The sequence below is a fragment of the Canis lupus genome, chromosome 3 (assembly GCF_003254725.2).
Source record: "Canis lupus dingo isolate Sandy chromosome 3, ASM325472v2, whole genome shotgun sequence".
Taxonomy (NCBI): Eukaryota; Metazoa; Chordata; class Mammalia; order Carnivora; family Canidae; genus Canis; species Canis lupus.
This window is the reverse complement of record NC_064245.1, coordinates 61,809,337-61,826,063: the sequence shown is the minus strand read 5'-3', so window position 1 is coordinate 61,826,063 and position 16,727 is coordinate 61,809,337. Positions and strand designations below refer to the sequence as shown.

General features: G+C 46.3%; 2 protein-coding genes across 3 annotated transcripts in view; both read left to right on the top strand.

Moving 5' to 3' along the window:
• The window catches only part of LOC112653334 (E3 ubiquitin-protein ligase RNF4), a 37,932-nt gene extending 21,213 nt beyond the window's left edge, over positions 1 to 16,719 (top strand). For both annotated transcript variants that reach the window (XM_049108579.1, XM_049108580.1), the window contains exons 4-6: positions 997 to 13,363; positions 13,962 to 14,010; positions 14,515 to 16,719. In XM_049108579.1, coding sequence (XP_048964536.1) covers positions 997 to 1,100 — 104 coding nt within the window. In that variant the 3' untranslated portion in view covers positions 1,101 to 13,363; positions 13,962 to 14,010; positions 14,515 to 16,719. The remainder of the gene's footprint in view (positions 1 to 996; positions 13,364 to 13,961; positions 14,011 to 14,514) is intronic.
• On the top strand, positions 11,878 to 16,719 carry RNF4 (ring finger protein 4). Its single transcript, XM_049107707.1, has 4 exons — positions 11,878 to 11,902; positions 13,186 to 13,363; positions 13,962 to 14,010; positions 14,515 to 16,719. Exons 1-4 carry the CDS (start codon positions 11,878 to 11,880, stop codon positions 14,662 to 14,664), a joined length of 402 nt encoding a protein of 133 aa, XP_048963664.1. The 3' UTR covers positions 14,665 to 16,719.
• Positions 16,720 to 16,727: the final 8 nt, after the last annotated feature.

The window sequence follows — 16,727 nt, the reverse complement described above, 5'->3', positions numbered from 1 at the left end:
CTGGAACGAGAATGGCTCTGTGACTTAGAGTATATTGGTGTCTGGGCTAGTCTTTAAAAAGGAAGAGGTCATTTTGTGTAAGTTACCTTGGATCTCTCTCCTATACTGTGGTTTTTATTTCTGTGAAACTTTTTAATATGAAAAAATAAAGCAAGTTTGAATTGCTAAATGTATTACGACTTACTGTCCCCCAACTAACTACTTTAAAAAATTCTATTCTTAACACTTCTTTAGTGCTATGATAGAAGCAAAAAAGATGGTAAATTTTTTTGGTTCATATAAATGAAAGTTGTTCTCTGCTGTTCATTCTTACCTACCTCACAGAAGTGCCTCACAGATACCTCTGCCCTTCCCCTGACATTCTGTGTTCACATAGACCCCACAGTGTAGTCTAGGGCCCAAGGCAAGCTGAACAGGCCTAGCCCATTGGGGTTTGTTGGGAGTCTAAGGGATCAGTAAATACCACCCTTGTCCTGCTTGAGAGCCACATGGAGAGGATTATCTAACTGGTGAGAGACAGAACTGAGCCTGATGAGGCCTGTAGGTGAGCAGCAGCCCGGAGGAGGAGGTGTAAGGCGGGTGTATCCCAAAGAGAAAGGCCTTGAGGAGATGAACATGCCTGATCCTCTCCCCGGACGCCCCCTAGCACTCCAAGGTAGGTCACTGCCTCTCCCCTGTGCAGGGGCAGGTGGGGGCATGGAGGCCTAGTTGTACGACAGTGAGGCCACAGGGATGCAGGTGTGTGTGCACAAGAATCGGCCCCTCCCCTTGGTGTAGTTGTAAAATCCATAGACCACCACTCAGCAAAATCCTGGAAAGGCATTCGTTGGCTGTCACCCCTGAAAAAGGGACTAGACCTGATGTTCTTCATTCTGTCCTTTGGGGGGGAATTTAGTTTGGTGTAAGCCTGTGCTTCATTTGTAATCATTTAGTGAAGCTTAGAGCAACATACCTTTACTTTTCTCTTAATGCTTGTTAAAATGCTTTATTTTAAAGCTGGAGATGAAATAGTGGACCTCACCTGTGAATCGTTAGAGCCTGTGGTTGTTGACCTGACTCACAATGACTCTGTCGTGGTAAGTGTTGGAGTGAGTGGTTGAAACTTCCTGGCTGTCGGCCTTTGGCCAACACCAACTTCTGAAGACCTTGATCACAAGTTATAGTTTATACTGAAGAAACCAGAGTGACTAGAGCCCAAGATAGAAAGTGTTTCTGGAAAATCATTTGTTGTGGCTTTGTTGCCTATGGACCGTAAATCTGTGTGACCCTGGTTTGGCCCCAGCTGTCAGGGAAGCCGTGTGGGGAGAACCCCAAGAGCCTGCCTCTGTAGTCCCCTGTTCTATACTGTGTACCACCTATGTGACCTTGGGCAAGTTACTTAGCCTCATTCACTCTGAATGGGGACATGCCTTCCATGCCAGTAGGGCATCGTGAGGCTTAAAAATCATCCTGTATTTGAGTGCCTAGCACCTAGGGTGGTGCCCAGTAAATGTGTTACATCCTCACAGCTGCTGGGGGGTGGGGGAGGATACGTACTTGGCACTGCCGCTGGGAAGTCTGGAGGCACAGCTGCCTCAGAGGATGCAGGCATCCTGCATCACTGCTGGGAGGCTTGGTTGTGTTGTGATTCTAGGGAGGATGGGGCTTGGGAAGCTGCTGGTGCCCCCTTCCTGTGGCACCAGCTTTGGACCCTGGCAAAGAGCACACTTGCCCTGGCTGGCCCTCAAGGAAGGAGACCTGGTCTGGGTGGAGGACATGTAGAGGAGTGGTTCCCTCAGACCCGCTATACAATGTGGGGGTACGCCTGTGTGTGGGTCCTGGTGTCTGCTCAGCCCACAGACCTGTACCTGAAAGCTACATCTGCCTCTCAAGGGTGCCTCTTTAGCAATTTCTGATCTGATGTGCAGTTTGTGGAGTGGAGTGAGTGGGAGGTAGGTGCTGCCGAGGATGGAGCTGGTAGAAGCTGAGTCTCCTCTGGCCTTGGAGCCCACTATTCTGGCCGTATTCTGATTGTGCTTACAAACTCAGAATAGGGTTGTGCTGAGAAGCTTCAAACTTTTTATCTATCATCTACCTATCTATCTATTTTATTTATTTATTCACGAGAGAGACACAGAGAGAGAGAGAGGCAGAGACAGGCAGAGGGAGAAGCAGGCTCTGCAGGGAGCCCGATGTGGGACTTGATCTCGGAAACACAGGATCACACTCTGAGCTGTAGGCAGATGCTCAACCACTGAGCCACCCAGGCATCCCTTCAATCTTCTTTAATTTTTTTTTTTTTTTTGGTCCCTTCAATCTTCTTTAAAAGAAAAGAAGGTTTCAATGAAAATTGTTCACTCAAAAAAAAAAAAAAAAGAAAAGGGCGATGATGGGGAACTGTCTTGACAGATTTTAGGTTTAGACTTGGGTCTTGATTGAAAACTGCCAGGGTGTCCTGTGGTGTGTCTGTATAAACACGCATACAGGCACACATACACATAAAAATACCCCATCCCAAAGGAAAGGCAGCTAATGCTCGTATTTGCCCGTATTTTCTCTGATGCTCAGTCCCCACTTGCAGCCCTGGGAGGATTCTGCTTCTAAGACCTTCCAGCCCTCGGGCATCCCAGGTGGCTCAGTGGTTTAGTGCCGCCTTTGGCCCAGGGTGTGATCCTGGGGACCCGGGATCGAGTCCCATGTCGGGCTCCCTGCATGGAGCCTGCTTCTCCCTCTGCCTGTGTCTCTGCCTCTCTCTTTGTTTCTCAAATAAATAAAATCTTAAAAAAAAAAAAAAAAAGACCTTCCAGCCCTCAAGGAGGCAGTGATTGACTTCTGTTGTGTGACACGCCATCTAAAGTTGCTTTCGGGATCCCTGGGTGGCGCAGCGGTTTGGCGCCTGCCTTTGGCCCAGGGCGCGATCCTGGAGACCTGGGATCGAATCCCACGTCGGGCTCCCGGTGCATGGAGCCTGCTTCTCCCTCTGCCTGTGTCTCTGCCTCTCTCTCTCTCTCTCTCTCTCTCTCTGTGTGTATGACTATCATAAATAAATAAAAAATAAAAAATAAAAAAAAATAAAGTTGTTTTCATGCCTTGGATGATTTATTATTATTATTATTATTATTATTATTATTATTATTATTACTATTAATTAGACTGCCCTTCCTGCTGGGCTTCTTTGTGTTTCCCTGGGCATGGAGAGCCATCAGGAGATGTAAATGGGTTGGGGGAGCTGTCCTGGGAGTGGATGGCTGGCCAGAGGCCGGCGATGGGGAAAGCAGGGACCAGTCTGGGAAGTAGGGGTCTTGGCTTTCTGGTCCCAGGTGTACTGGTCATTTTAATCATAGAAGTTAGCTTACCGTGGTCTCAGGTTCCCAGCTATAAAATAATTGCTTTGGACTTTATAGCACCTCTGATTCTACTCATTCTCTACTTTTTGTTGTTTATTTTAATAAATTCAAATGCCAGTTTTTAAATTTATAGTGAGAAATACATGTGAGGCTGAAGTTCTCACTCTAAGCATATCTACTTGGAAAAAATTGTAGTACTGACTCAGGGCAAGGAGGTGAATTTTAAATTCAGGGTGACCCCAGGCCTTGCCTGCCGCAGTGTGTGTATGGATAAATGTGATCTGTTCCCAAATTGCGGTTATTTTTACCAGTTCAACCAGAATCTGTGGGAACAGGCCATGTGTGCCTCTTCAGCCCTGCTTGGGAGTAGCCAGCTCTGTATCTTGAAGATTGGACTCTGTATATCCTGATCCAGGCTTGGCTTCACAACTTTAGTGAAGGAACTTCACAGACTGTGTCCTTCCCACTCTCTAAAGACTCCAGAGCCCCCAGTGAATTAGTAGAACTAAAAAATGCCATAGGATTAAGACTTCATACATCTTTGCTTAGGCATTTTCTCTACAAATTAACTTTTATTTTGGGCATTGTGGACCCAAAAAAAGGCCATCGCTGCTGGATCCCTGGGCATGTGTATCTTTGACTTTTACTAGATTGATGGCAAACTGTTTTAACAGGATTGTGCTCACTCACATGCTTTCCACTGTTTTCGGTGTACTCTCCTCCACGTGCTCCCTCCCACTTTACTCCTGGCAGTCTGGTGGTGGTGGTAGCTTGTTTTCATCTTCCATGAAGTGCCTGTTAAAATCTTTTATATATATATATTTTTTTTCACACACATATTGTACATAGAATTTTTACATTAGCCAAAGAAATTGATCTAGAACAGAGCAACCCCTTGTCTTCTCCATTTGGTTGTCTGGCTTACGGGTTTTGTTTTGTTCTGTTTTTCTAGACATTTTTAAAGTAGGCTCTATACCCATCATGGGCCTTGAACTCAGAACTTTTTGACATCAAAACCTGCGTGCTCTACTGACTGAGCCAGCCAGGTGCCCCTTTCTGCCTTGTTTTTGTCTTGTTTTAGGAATTCTTTATCAGTGATAAGTAGGATACCACTAGTTAGGTTTTGTGTCTTCCTCTGAGGGGGTCTGCTCTTTTCAATTTATGTACAGAAGTTAATTTTAATACAGTTGAATTTATTATTTTGGATATAAAAGTCTGTTCCTATATCCTGAGTTTTACTATCTTGCCTTCCACAAGTGACTAATCTACATGAATTGCCTTTTGTGTGTAGTTTGAGGTGGGGTCCTTTTTTTAAAAAAAAAAAAAAAAGATTTTATTTATTTATTTGTCAGAGGGAGAGCTTATGAGCACAAGCAGAGGGAGAAACAGGCTTCCCACGGAGTAGGGAGCCCAAGGCAGGGCTTGGTCCCAGGACCCTGGGATCATGACCTGAGCCAAGAGCAGATGCTCAACTGACTGAGCCACCCAGGTGCCCCATGAGGTGGGGTCTTCAGCTCTTTTTAGTAAAGTCTTACAGTGTTCCTTATGATGGTTTTGCAAGTCTTTTGTTAGAAGATTTATTCATTGAGACATCTTGGTGGTTCAGTCAGTTGAACATCTGCTTTTGGCTCCATGATCCCAGGGTCCTGGGATCAAGCCCCACATCAGTCTCCCTGCTCGGTGGGGAGTCGTCTTCTCCCCTTCCCTCTGTGCTTGTGCATGTACTCTCTCACTCTCAAGTAAATAAATCTTTAAAAAAAAAAAAAAGATTTATTCCTAGATACATAGTATTTTAGGAAGCTATTAAAAATGGAATTATTATAAAGTTTGTATTTTTTTAAATTATTTACCAGTATAAAGAAACACAATTAATTTTATCTCTATTTTTCAATCCAGCAATTCTTAATCTGTAAATCTTCTGGATTTCTGTACACAATAAATTTTAGTTCTCTCTTAATTTCCTTTTTTTTCCCCCCTTAACACACTGGCTAAAGAAAACTCAGCACTGGCTGAATAAAAGTAGTGTCAGTCCTGGACATTTTTGTCTCATCGCAAATCTGAAGGACTCCTTTCAGACTTTGACCATTAAATAAGCTCTCTCTGGTAGGTTTTATTGCTGCTGTTGTTTATGCCCTTCATTCAGATTGGAGAAGTTCCCCTTTATTTCCTGTTGGTCTGCAAGTTTCTTCAAGAATTAATGTTGAATTTGGGATGCCTGGATGGCTCAGTCATTTGAGTATCCAACTCTTGATTTCAGCTCAGGTCATGATCTCAGGGTTGTGGGATCCAGCATTTGGACTTTGTGCTTAGCAGGGAGTATGCTTGAGCTTCACTTCTCCCTCTGCCCCTCTCCCCTATGCTTATGTACATGCGCATGTGCTCACTGTCTCTCAAATAAATAATATAAATTGTGCTTCCTCTTTTAAAAAAAATCAATGTTGGGATTCCTGGGTGGCTCAGCGGTTAAGTGTCTGCCTTTGGCTCAGGGTGTGAACCTGAAGTCTGGGGATCAAGTCCCACATCAGGCTCCCTGCATGAAGCTTGCTTCTCCCTCTGCCTGTGTCTCTGCCTCTCTCATGAATAAATAAATCTTTAAAAAATAAAATAAAATTAAAAATAGTAAAAAAAAAAATCAATGTTGAATTTTATTTTTTTTTTTAAATTTATTAATTTGAGAGAGAGCACACAAGCAGAGGGAGAGAGAGAAGCAGACTCCTCACTTAGCAAGGAGCCTGTTGCTGGACTGCATTCACTGACTGAGCCACCCAGGTGCTCCTCAATGTTGAATTTTAACACTTGCACAAAAGAAATTTTCCCCTTTCATACATTGAAGTGGAAAATTACATTGGTTTTTAGTATTAAACTAATAAAACATTGTGATCTTTTTATATATTTCCAGTTTCTGTTTGCTACAGTTTTTTTTTTACTGTTTTATATATACGACTTTCATATCTATTTTATCAGTATGATGATTTGTAATTTTTATCTTGTACACATTCCTTATGAGGTTTTTGATACAAAAGTGAGTTAGGCACCGTTTATTTGTCCTCCAGAAGATTTGTAATCTTGGAGTTAACTTCTTCCTTTGCAAGTTGGTAGAAATCCACAGTGAAGGTACCTAGCCTCAGGTTTTTTTAGAGTTTGTTGATCTTGTCTAAAATATTCAGCTTTATTGGTGTAAATGTTTGTGATGTCTTTTTTTTTTTTTTTTTAAGATTTTATTTATTTATTCAAGAAGAGACAGAGAGAGGCAGAGACATAGGCAGAGGGGGAAGCAGGCTCCCTGCAGGGAGCCAGACGTGGGACTCGATCCCGGGTCCCCAGGGTCACGCCCTGGGCCAAAGGCGGCCCTAAATCGCTGAACCACCCAGGGATCTCCCTGTGATGTCTTAATGTATACACTGTGGAATCTGTAATGATGTCTCTTTTTTCATTTCTGATGTTGGTTGTTTGTGTTTTCTGTTTAGCATAACCAGAAGTTTATTAGATTTTTCAGAGAACCAAGTTTTAGCTTTGTGGATCTTTGTCCTGTAAGTTTGTTTTCATTTAGGATTGCTGTTTTTTTTTTTTTCCTTGAGTTTATTTTGCTGTCTTTCTAACTTACTAATTTTCATCATTTTTTTCCAGTAAATGTCTTATATTTTTAAGCTATATCCTACAGGTTTTGTTATAAGTATTTTATATTCAATTCCACATATTTATCAAATTTGTATTTTTTAACTTCCAAACATGTGGTGTTTTATTTCCTTTTTGTTGTTACTGATTCTTTTAATTATTGCTTTATTAGTCAGAAAATATAGGCTGTGTGTTCTTTGATAGTTCCTGAGACTTTCTTTGAGCCTAGACTGCAAGAGGTGGCTGGCTTTGACTGAATGACCTGCCCCCACAGGTCCTGCCTGAGCTTTGGTTTCTCCTTGAGGCTTTCACAAGTAGACTTTGGTTTTTTAAGAATCTTCTGTGCTTTTTTCCCTCTGGATTATCATATTCCCTTTAGTTTGAGCACATATTTTTTTAGATACCTTTTTATTTAAAATGAGAGAGACACATGAGAGACACGGAGAGAGAGGCAGAGACTAGGCAGAGGGAGAAGCAGGCTCCTCATAGGGAGCTTGATGGCTGGGAGTCTATCCTAGGACCCTGGGATCATGACCTTAGCCAAAGGCAGATGCTCAACCTCTGAGCCACCCAGGTGCCCTCAGGCCACTTTTTATTTTTTATTTTTTATTTTTTTTGTTTGTGTTTTTTTTTTAATTTATTTTTTATTGGTGTTCAATTTACCAACATACAGAATAACCCCCAGTGCCCGTCACCCATTCACTCCCACCCCCCCGCCCTCCTCCCCTTCTACCACCCCTAGTTCGTTTCCCAGAGTTAGCAGTCTTTACGTTCTGTCTCCCTTTCTGCTATTTCCCACACATTTCTTCTCCCTTCCCTTATATTCCCTTTCACTATTATTTATATTCCCCAAATGAATGAGAACATATAATGTTTGTCCTTCTCCGACTGACTTACTTCACTCAGCATAATACCCTCCAGCTCCATCCACGTTGAAGCAAATGGTGGGTATTTGTCATTTCTAATAGCTGAGTAATATTCCATTGTATACATAAACCACATCTTCTTTATCCACTCATCTTTCGATAGACACCGAGGCTCCTTCCACAGTTTGGCTATTGTGGCCATTGCTGCTAGAAACATCGGGGTGCAGGTGTCCCTGCGTTTCGTTGCATCTGTATCTTTGGGGTAAATCCCCAACAGTGCAATCGCTGGGTCGTAGGGCAGGTCTATTTTTAACTCTTTGAGGAACTTCCACACAGTTTTCCAGAGTGGCTGCACCACAGTTCACATTCCCACCAACAGTGTAAGAGGGTTCCCTTTTCTCCGCATCCTCTCCAACATTTGTGGTTTCCTGCCTTGTTAATTTTCCCATTCTCACTGGTGTGAGGTGGTATCTCATTGTGGTTTTGATTTGTATTTCCCTGATGGCAAGTGATGCAGGACATTTTCTCATATGCATGTTGACCATGTCTATGTCTTCCTCTGTGAGATTTCTGTTCATGTCTTTTGCCCATTTCATGATTGGATTGTTTGTTTCTTTGGTGTTGAGTTTAATAAGTTCTTTATAGATCTTGGAAACTAGCCCTTTATCTGATATGTCATTTGCAAATATCTTCTCCCATTCTGTAGGTTGTCTTTTAGTTTTGTTGACTGTATCCTTTGCTGTGTAAAAGCTTCTTATCTTGATGAAGTCCCAATAGTTCATTTTTGCTTTTGTTTCTTTTGCCTTTGTGGATGTATCTTGCAAGAAGTTACTGTGGCCGAGTTCAAAAAGGGTGTTGCCTGTGTTCTTCTCTAGGATTTTGATGGAATCTTGTCTCACATTTAGATCTTTCATCCATTTTGAGTTTATCTTTGTGTGTGGTGAAAGAGAGTGGTCTAGTTTCATTCTTCTGCATGTGGATGTCCAATTTTCCCAGCACCATTTATTGAAGAGACTGTCTTTCTTCCAATGGATAGTCTTTCCTCCTTTATCGAATATTAGTTGACCATAAAGTTGAGGGTCCACTTCTGGGTTCTCTATTCTGTTCCATTGATCTATGATCAGGCCACTTTTTAAAAAACATTTTGAGAGAGCACGTGTGTGTTCGCAGGAGCTGAGGACTGAGGAAGAGGGAGACGCAGACTTGTAGCTAAGTAGGGAGCCTGACACTGGGCTTAGTCTGGTGTGGGGCTCTATCCTGGGACTCCAGGATCCTGGGATCATAACCTGAACTGAAGGCAGCTGCTTAATCAATTGAACCAGCCAGGTGCCCTTTACATGAGCATTTGCACCATGTCATCCTCTACTCTGGCTATAGGGGGTGGCGTGTTGATAGAAAAGATGTGCTCCTTATCTTTAAGAAATTGAGTCTTTAAGAGGGGAAGATACTGAAAATGGTATTTGCTTAGATTGCTTCCCCTCACTGAATTTCAAAAGTGTTGTTGTTTTTTATCTTTTTATTTTTATTTTTTTTAAATATTTTATTTATTCATGAGAGACAGATGGGGGGGCTGGGGGCAGAGACACAGGCAGAGGGAGAAGTAGGCTCCATGCAGGGAGCCTGATGTGGGACTCCAGGATCAGACCCTGGGCTGAAGGTGGTGCTAAACCGCTGAGCCACCTGGGGTGCCCAGTGTTGTTTTTAAAGAGTGTTTTTTTTTTAAGTCAGGTCGGTTTCCCTGGAATCTCTTTTTGGTCTGTTTTCATAATGTACCAGTGAGTCATGTGATTTGTGTTACATTCCGTATCTGCCTAGTTTTTTTTGATTCTGGGGTCATCCCTGCCTGCAACAGGTTTCCTTAACTGAAGCTCCCTTGCAGCAAGGACAGAGGCTTCTCTTTCTCTGTCTCCATGGGAATAGTCTAGGGCCTGAGGGGCACCCAGTGCCGGCTAGAATGACTGTGAATGAACATAAACGTGTGTGAAAAAAGAAGGGCTTGGTCACCACATCCAGGAATTTGGGGAAAGAGTTGTACATGCAATCAGATAGGAACTACTTACTTTGACTGGAACGTTAATGTGAGAACCGGTTTTCCTGGTACTCCTGGCACGGCAACAGTAACAGGAATGTATACTTGCATGCTGTGTGCAACCACTGGACCTAGAGAGGAGCCAGTAGGTGGAGGTAGATGTTTTTCCAGTGCAGCAACCTGTGAAGCCAAGTGAGGAGGCTGTCTAAATCAAGTGGCTTGCAGAGCTTTTGGCTGGCTGAGCATTTTTAGGAATGTGAGGGGCCTGCTTGCATACAGAGGACCTCAGGGACTTCTGCTTGGTTTGTCCTATTATTTCACTCAGCATATTGTTTGCAGCCCCAGGAGGTACCTAGAATGCCTGGGGTTTTGTGTCCTGGTGGTAGAGGGGCTTGTCCTCCCTCACTGACCAGGAGCCTGTGACATGGATGTCAGGACTTGGAGGAATTCTGAGGCTGTGTTTCAGGAGCCCAGAGGGCCTTCAGGTGAGCGGCCCGGAGTCAATGTGTGAACCCTGGTGTGAAAGCAAGTGACACCAGGTGTCTTCTGTGGGTTGTCCTTTCTCCAGACCTGTCATATGTGTCAGTGCTCTGACCTGTGGTTTATTCCATACTTAAGAAAGAAAAAACAGACCTAAAGGGGAAGTGGGATGTGCAGGTCTGATCTCAAGCCCCTTGTTGCAGTACTGACTCAGCTATTCAGACCAGGGGTTTGGGGTGTTGGTATTTTGTTTCTTTTAAAGGCCTCCCTTCCAGAGGAGAATCCTCAGAGCTTCCTGCCCATCCCCTACCCTCCATCCCACCCCCATCTCTTGTTCCGGGTAAGCACTATGCTACCTGCAGGGCTCCAGGCACGAGGAAGGGCCATTCCAGAGTGCCTGCAGATGCCTACAGAGGTTCTGGAATTTGATGTGGTTCAGCTGTTGGCTGGAGGGACCACTGGTTGCAGTGTCGCCTGTCGCTCAGCCAGGATGTGGGCACAGAGGTGCCAAGGGCAGGGAGCTAGGAGGCCAGGCTGTGGCTCCATTGTTTTCTACACTTAGGATGAGGACCTTCCTCCCTGAGCTTTTCTGTTAAAAGACAGAGACAGCGTCCTCAGCAGTGAGGATAGCTTTCTGGCCACTACACTTACCCAGTAATTATGTGAGGAGCTCCCATCCTGAGCCTTGGGGAGGAGGCAGCGTCTGTACCTCCCTGGGGGTTCAGGTCTGGCCCGAGCCTGGCACTTCTGGAAGCAAGCTGGTTCTGATTCACGAGAGCCCATGGAGACCCGGTTCCCACACACCGCTTGCTGGGCAGCCAGCAGCGTTGTGTTCCCTTCCAGGTGTGTCCACACCTCATTAAATGGCCCGTCCTGACCAAAGGAGGTGAGGCAGTGTTGGAGTGCCAGAAGGCTAGAGTCATCCCTGCCTACAGCAGGTTTTCCTTTTGTTCTTGGCTAAATTCAGAGCCCTCCTTTTATAGACCTCATAAGGACTTCATCTCTTGTCAGCCCAAGCTTTTTTTCCAGTTAAGAATCCCAGTGATGAGATTGCTGTCCCCTCAATTTCATAGTTGCACAGTCCATCCAGCCTCTTCTAGGGGGTGGGGGAAGTGCCTTTAGTAGCTCTGCCTGTGGGTCGTGTTCTCATCTGCAAAATGAAGACCTTTATGCTTACTTAGACCTTCTTCTTTCCTGGGATGGCTGTTTGTATCTGTCAGGGTTCAGGTTGGAAAACTGAATCCACTGTGATGGTTCTAAAGCACATGGATTTTAATACATAGAAAGAGCTACTGCTTGGTCTTGAAAAGGTTGGAGGAGCAGGTCTCTAGGAATAACTCCAGACATCTCAGCCTTGATCCATCCTAGAAGCTGTTCCTTCTGGCCCAAGCAGAAGGGCTGGAGCAGGAGGCCAGGGGTTTTGATCTCTCTGGGTCCCAAGAAATGCTATAACAGCCCCTTGCCAAGGAGGGGGCCCTGGGCTTCATACACCACGACCTCTGCCATGACAGTCTCTCATACTGCCCACCACGTCTGCCACCACACAGTTCCAGCAACTGGGATGGCCTCCGAATGTGCTTCCCTGGGTAGGGGGAGCTTACTTCGTATTCACAGTCCCTGCCACAAGGGACTTGGGCTGGAGAGAGCTTCCAGTTTCTCCAAGGGCCTTTCAACAGCTATCAGGAGGGCTTTCCTGAGGTGGTTGATGGCCTGTGGCAAGCAAGAGGGAAAAGGTGTGCTTCTGGTGATGCTGTAGAGACAGGTCTAGGAATTCAGGGGGCTGAAGAGATGTGGTGTGAAACCATTGTAGCAAAAATAGTCCTAGTGTAGGTTATGAGTGAACAGATGATGGCCTTGTCGACTGCTCAGTAGCTTTTTTGTCAGCCTGGAGAACATGGAATCAGATTGATCTTGGTCCTTGGTGTGCCACTCATTGGTCCCTGCATGTCACACTTCAATTATTTGATTATTCCCTATCATAAGCACTGCAGACCCTCCTCCCAGGAAGGCTCCACCTTTGGCAGTAGCCTATCTGGAACATAAGATTCCTGTCACTGGTGCACCCGGACATGAGGAGCCTGTGGAGCTAGTAAGCTAGTCCCGTCCCTAGTGCCCCAAGATGTTTGTTATCTTGTGTAGTCCTCGCAACAGTAGGGGGAGCTGTGGGCACTGGTGCCTCTGTGCTCCAGAAGAGGAAGCTGGCACCCCCCAGTGGGTAAGTAACTTCCCCAGGTCACCAGGCCAGCAGCTCCCAGACTCACCCAGCACCTGGTGGGCACCTGGGATGGGCCTGAGTGGAGAGGTGTACAGATCTCCCATCGGTGCTGGACAGGGCAGCATGTATCCCATTCTGTGGGAGGGCTTAACTGGTACCCTGAGGATTTTGCATTTGAAATTTAAAAATGCTTCAATTTTATCATTTAAGATAAGTTTTTAAAAATACAGAGAATTTTATGTCATACTGATTGTGTCTTTCTCTTTTGTTTTCTTCCTTTTTTTAAAAGATTGTTGACGGTGAGTGGTTTCTTCTCTCTTTCATTGGGTTTGGATACAGAAGTGATGTGGGTGAGGGGTGCAATGCTGAAGTTCTTGGCAGGCCTGTGGGGACAAAAATGCTGGGCGGGACACCCCTGCAATTAGTGCTCTGTGTTTGCTGGGGAGACAGTACCCCTAGTGCTGAGCTCGTTGGATTTTGGAGAAAGCTAACCACCTTAGAGACTTTAGATGGCCCCACAGCTCTGACACCTGCTCATGGCAGGGATGGGGCTTCTTCTGGGAAGACAGGACAGTGGTCTCTCGGGTCTGGGACTGGCCTTTCCCTGGCGGGAAGGGGTTAGGGAGGTGACAGGGCTAGGAACCCTGCCCTGAGCATGGATTCACACCTTAGAGAGGAGGCGGCCACGGAGGAACGCAAGGCGGCCACGCCAGGACCATGCTGACAGCTGTGTGGTGAGCAGTGATGACGAGGAGCTGTCCAGGGACAGAGACGTGTACGTGACCACCCACACTCCCAGAAACACAAGGGAGGAGGCAGCCACAGGACTCAGGTACCAGCACTCCGAAAGCCTTGCTGCCTCACCAGATGCTTCTGGCCCCGTGGGACCACTTGCATCCTGGAGTGGGGATCCTCCCCCCCCACCCCCACCATTTCTCAGGGGTGTAGGGTGTTGGAAATACGGGACCTTTCCCAAGTTCTGTGCACCCGTGGCTCACGAAGGTCTTGTGCAGGTGCCCAGCAACTGGGTGCAGGTGGGTCTGGATTCAGAGCTAGTTCAACCATTCCCAGTGGGACAAGTCTGTGTCTGGCACTGTCAGGGTGGATGGGACTTGCCCTGGGCTGTTCACATACGGCACCACCTGCTGTGAAGAACAGATCCACTGGCTCTCTGTGATCTGCAGCAAGAATGCTTGGAGGTGCTAGGCACAGCTCCTGCCCCAGACAGGGAGGCAGGGGTGACAGGGCACCTCTGGTTGTGTGTACTTTTCATTCCCCTCTTGCCTCCTTCCTGTACCCCATTGGGGCCATTGGCCTTTCTGTAAATGCCTAGTGCCTCTGCTAAGGTATGGGCTGCTTATATGAAGCCATTTACAGTAATTGAATGTTTGAGTTTGCCAAGGAACTGACATGAAGCACTATGATTTTAGGCCCTCTGGTACTGTCAGTTGTCCAATCTGCATGGACGGGTACTCTGAGGTAAGCAAACTTCCTTGCTCCTGGTTTCCACGTGGCTTCTGTGAAAGAATTAGATGAGAGAGAAGGTCTTCTCCTTTGGTGGGATTTGCTGCCTCTGCTCTGGCCTGTCACACATCTCTGTGTATGAGGGGAGAATGTGCCAGCTTCTTCTTGGGCCCTGCAGCCTCCAGCTCTGGCCCTCGTGTTCCCCACCCCTGTGCTTACTATGGCTCCTGAGCTGTCCAACGCTGCCCCTGTGGGTTCAGGCATCCAGGGTCCCTCCAACACTCTTGGGCCATGGCTGCCAGGAGAGTGGCTCCTGCCTCTGCTCTCAGCTTCAGAGGCCCTGCTCATGCTTGCCTGACACCGCAGAGCAGGTGGGTATATTCAGTTCTCCGGACCTGCCTAGCCCTTCCTCCTCTCAGCTCAGCAGAAGTAGGGTTCTCTGGGGACTGTTGCTGCTCTGGGACCAGGGCACACACAAAAGCTGTTTCTTTTTTTTTTTTTTTTTTTTATGTTTTCTAGATTGTACAGAACGGACGTCTCATTGTTTCTACAGAATGTGGCCACGTCTTTTGTAGCCAGTGCCTCCGCGATGCCCTTAAGAATGCTAACACTTGCCCGACTTGCAGGAAAAAGATCAACCACAAACGATACCACCCCATTTATATATGAAGTGTGGAGAGCTGCTTGGGAGAGATGGATGGACAGACAGCCTGTTGGGTTCTCCACACAGCCTTTCGTGGGTTCTCTGCCTCAATACCCCGAGCTCGAAAAGACTATTTCAAAACCAACATCTGATATGTAAACTGCTCTTTTGTTTCCAAACCCCACTTAGACCCTTTCGTTGCCTCCAGTTTACTGCTGTGGAGCTGGAGCCAGGGCCCACCCAGGCCAGGATCTACATCTCTACTACTCTGGGCGGTTTGCTTCCAGGGTAGGAGAGAGGGAGTTAGACACATTGGAACCAAGAATCATGATTCCAGCCTCTTTCTGGAATATGCACGTTTGCAAGAAATTCTCCCCATCTGGAAAGTTTGTCCCAGCTTCCTCGTGGCAGTATCGCCAGGGGCTGGTCCTGGTCAGAGAGCAGGCAGGTCCGCCCAGCTCTCCTGGGCAAGCGCCATGGTGACCAAGCCCAACAAGGTCCATCCGGCCTGAGGATCCCGGCTGTGAGCATGGCCCTGGAAAGACCCACCACTGGACTCTTCCCTTGAGTCAGAGGTTACTCGTGATCCCACCTGTACCCTAGCATCAATGTGCAGGGGGGTCTGCAGGTCAGGAGAATCTCTACAGGGCAATTCCCAGTTTCCTAAGAACGAAATGTGCAATAAAGCCTGTTCTTTGTCTACTTCTCAGCAGCCCAGGAGATGTAGCACTGGAAGTGTTTCCTCAGAGTCCTCGTGGTGCCTGTGGAGCAGTGCCTGTCCCACCCAGTCCTACCTGCCACCTGTTCTCAGGAACTTAACCCGTGTCCCAGAGCTTTTCACCTGGCACAGGCCATGCTAGGTACTTTGGGCAGACATGTGGTCAGGTATCCTCTCTGTTTTCTGATAAGATCTATCCTGTGTTTGCCACATGCCCTCTGGTCCTCAGTTCCCACTGCCTAATGTCTACTCAAGCATAAATACTGGGAGGTGGTGGCAGTACTTGTGGCCTTACCAGCCACCCATGTCCATGCTGTTGTCCAAGTCATGGCTGCCCAGAGTTTCAGAGAATTTGGCCCACCTGATGTTAGCTGGGCTCTGCCTTCGGCTTTAACCCCCACCCCCACACCAACTGACATTCATTTTAGAAGCTGCTCTTCCGGCCTTCAATAGGCTTTGATCCTTTGGGCTTTTGACTGCTCCATAGGTTTGGTTGGCAAAGTATGGTGGCCTCTTCTCCCCAGGGCAGCCAGATAACATGCTCTGCTTGGTCCTGGAGGAGGCAGCAGGGTGGCCTGAGCTGCCTCTCACAGCACAGGGCCTGGGGCAGCTAGTGGGAGTGAGGCCTTGCTGTGTCAACCTGCCTCTGCCTCTGCACCCTCCTTCTTCAGAGGGTTTTAAGCCAAACCAACAGCCTCTTCATGTGAAACATCTTCAAGGTGGGAACAGGGCCTCCTCTGGCTTTGCTAGCAATAACTGACCTTCAGTTTATCTTTCTGAAGGAGCAGGGACTCGGCACAGAATTCACTTTAAACGGGGCTGAAGGAGTGTCCCTCCTGTATGTGAAAAGAAATTTGTTTTATTCTTCATTCTGACTTTTTAACTTTGGCTCACTTCCAGTTAATTTGGATGAAAGTAATTTTCTACTTGGAGTCAAGGAGGGCAGGACATCATTTCTCATCGGCACGATGCTAGGTATGTCTGCCCTCTATTTGGACGTCATTGCCATTAAGTTCCTTCTGGGCTTCATGGAAACTCTTTTGTTAGGTTCCAGCAGTACCCAGACTTCAGAAACCAAGACCGCCATGCAGCCAAAATCTCCTTTAAGTTTTGTGCTTAAGGACAAATGGTTGATCATAAAGGTTGTATTCCTTCATGCTAAATTAAATTGGGGAAAAAATGTTGAGTTTCTACCATTCAGAAACTGCAAAATAGGAAAAGATTGATAAAAAATCATTTTCCTTTCTTCATTGTACATAGTTCAAATCTTTCTTTGTTACATTTAAACTATATCCATGTACATCAGTCTGTTGGACTCCTGCTAGTGTTACAGATGGAAATAAAACCATTAATTTGAACCAGATTTCTTTT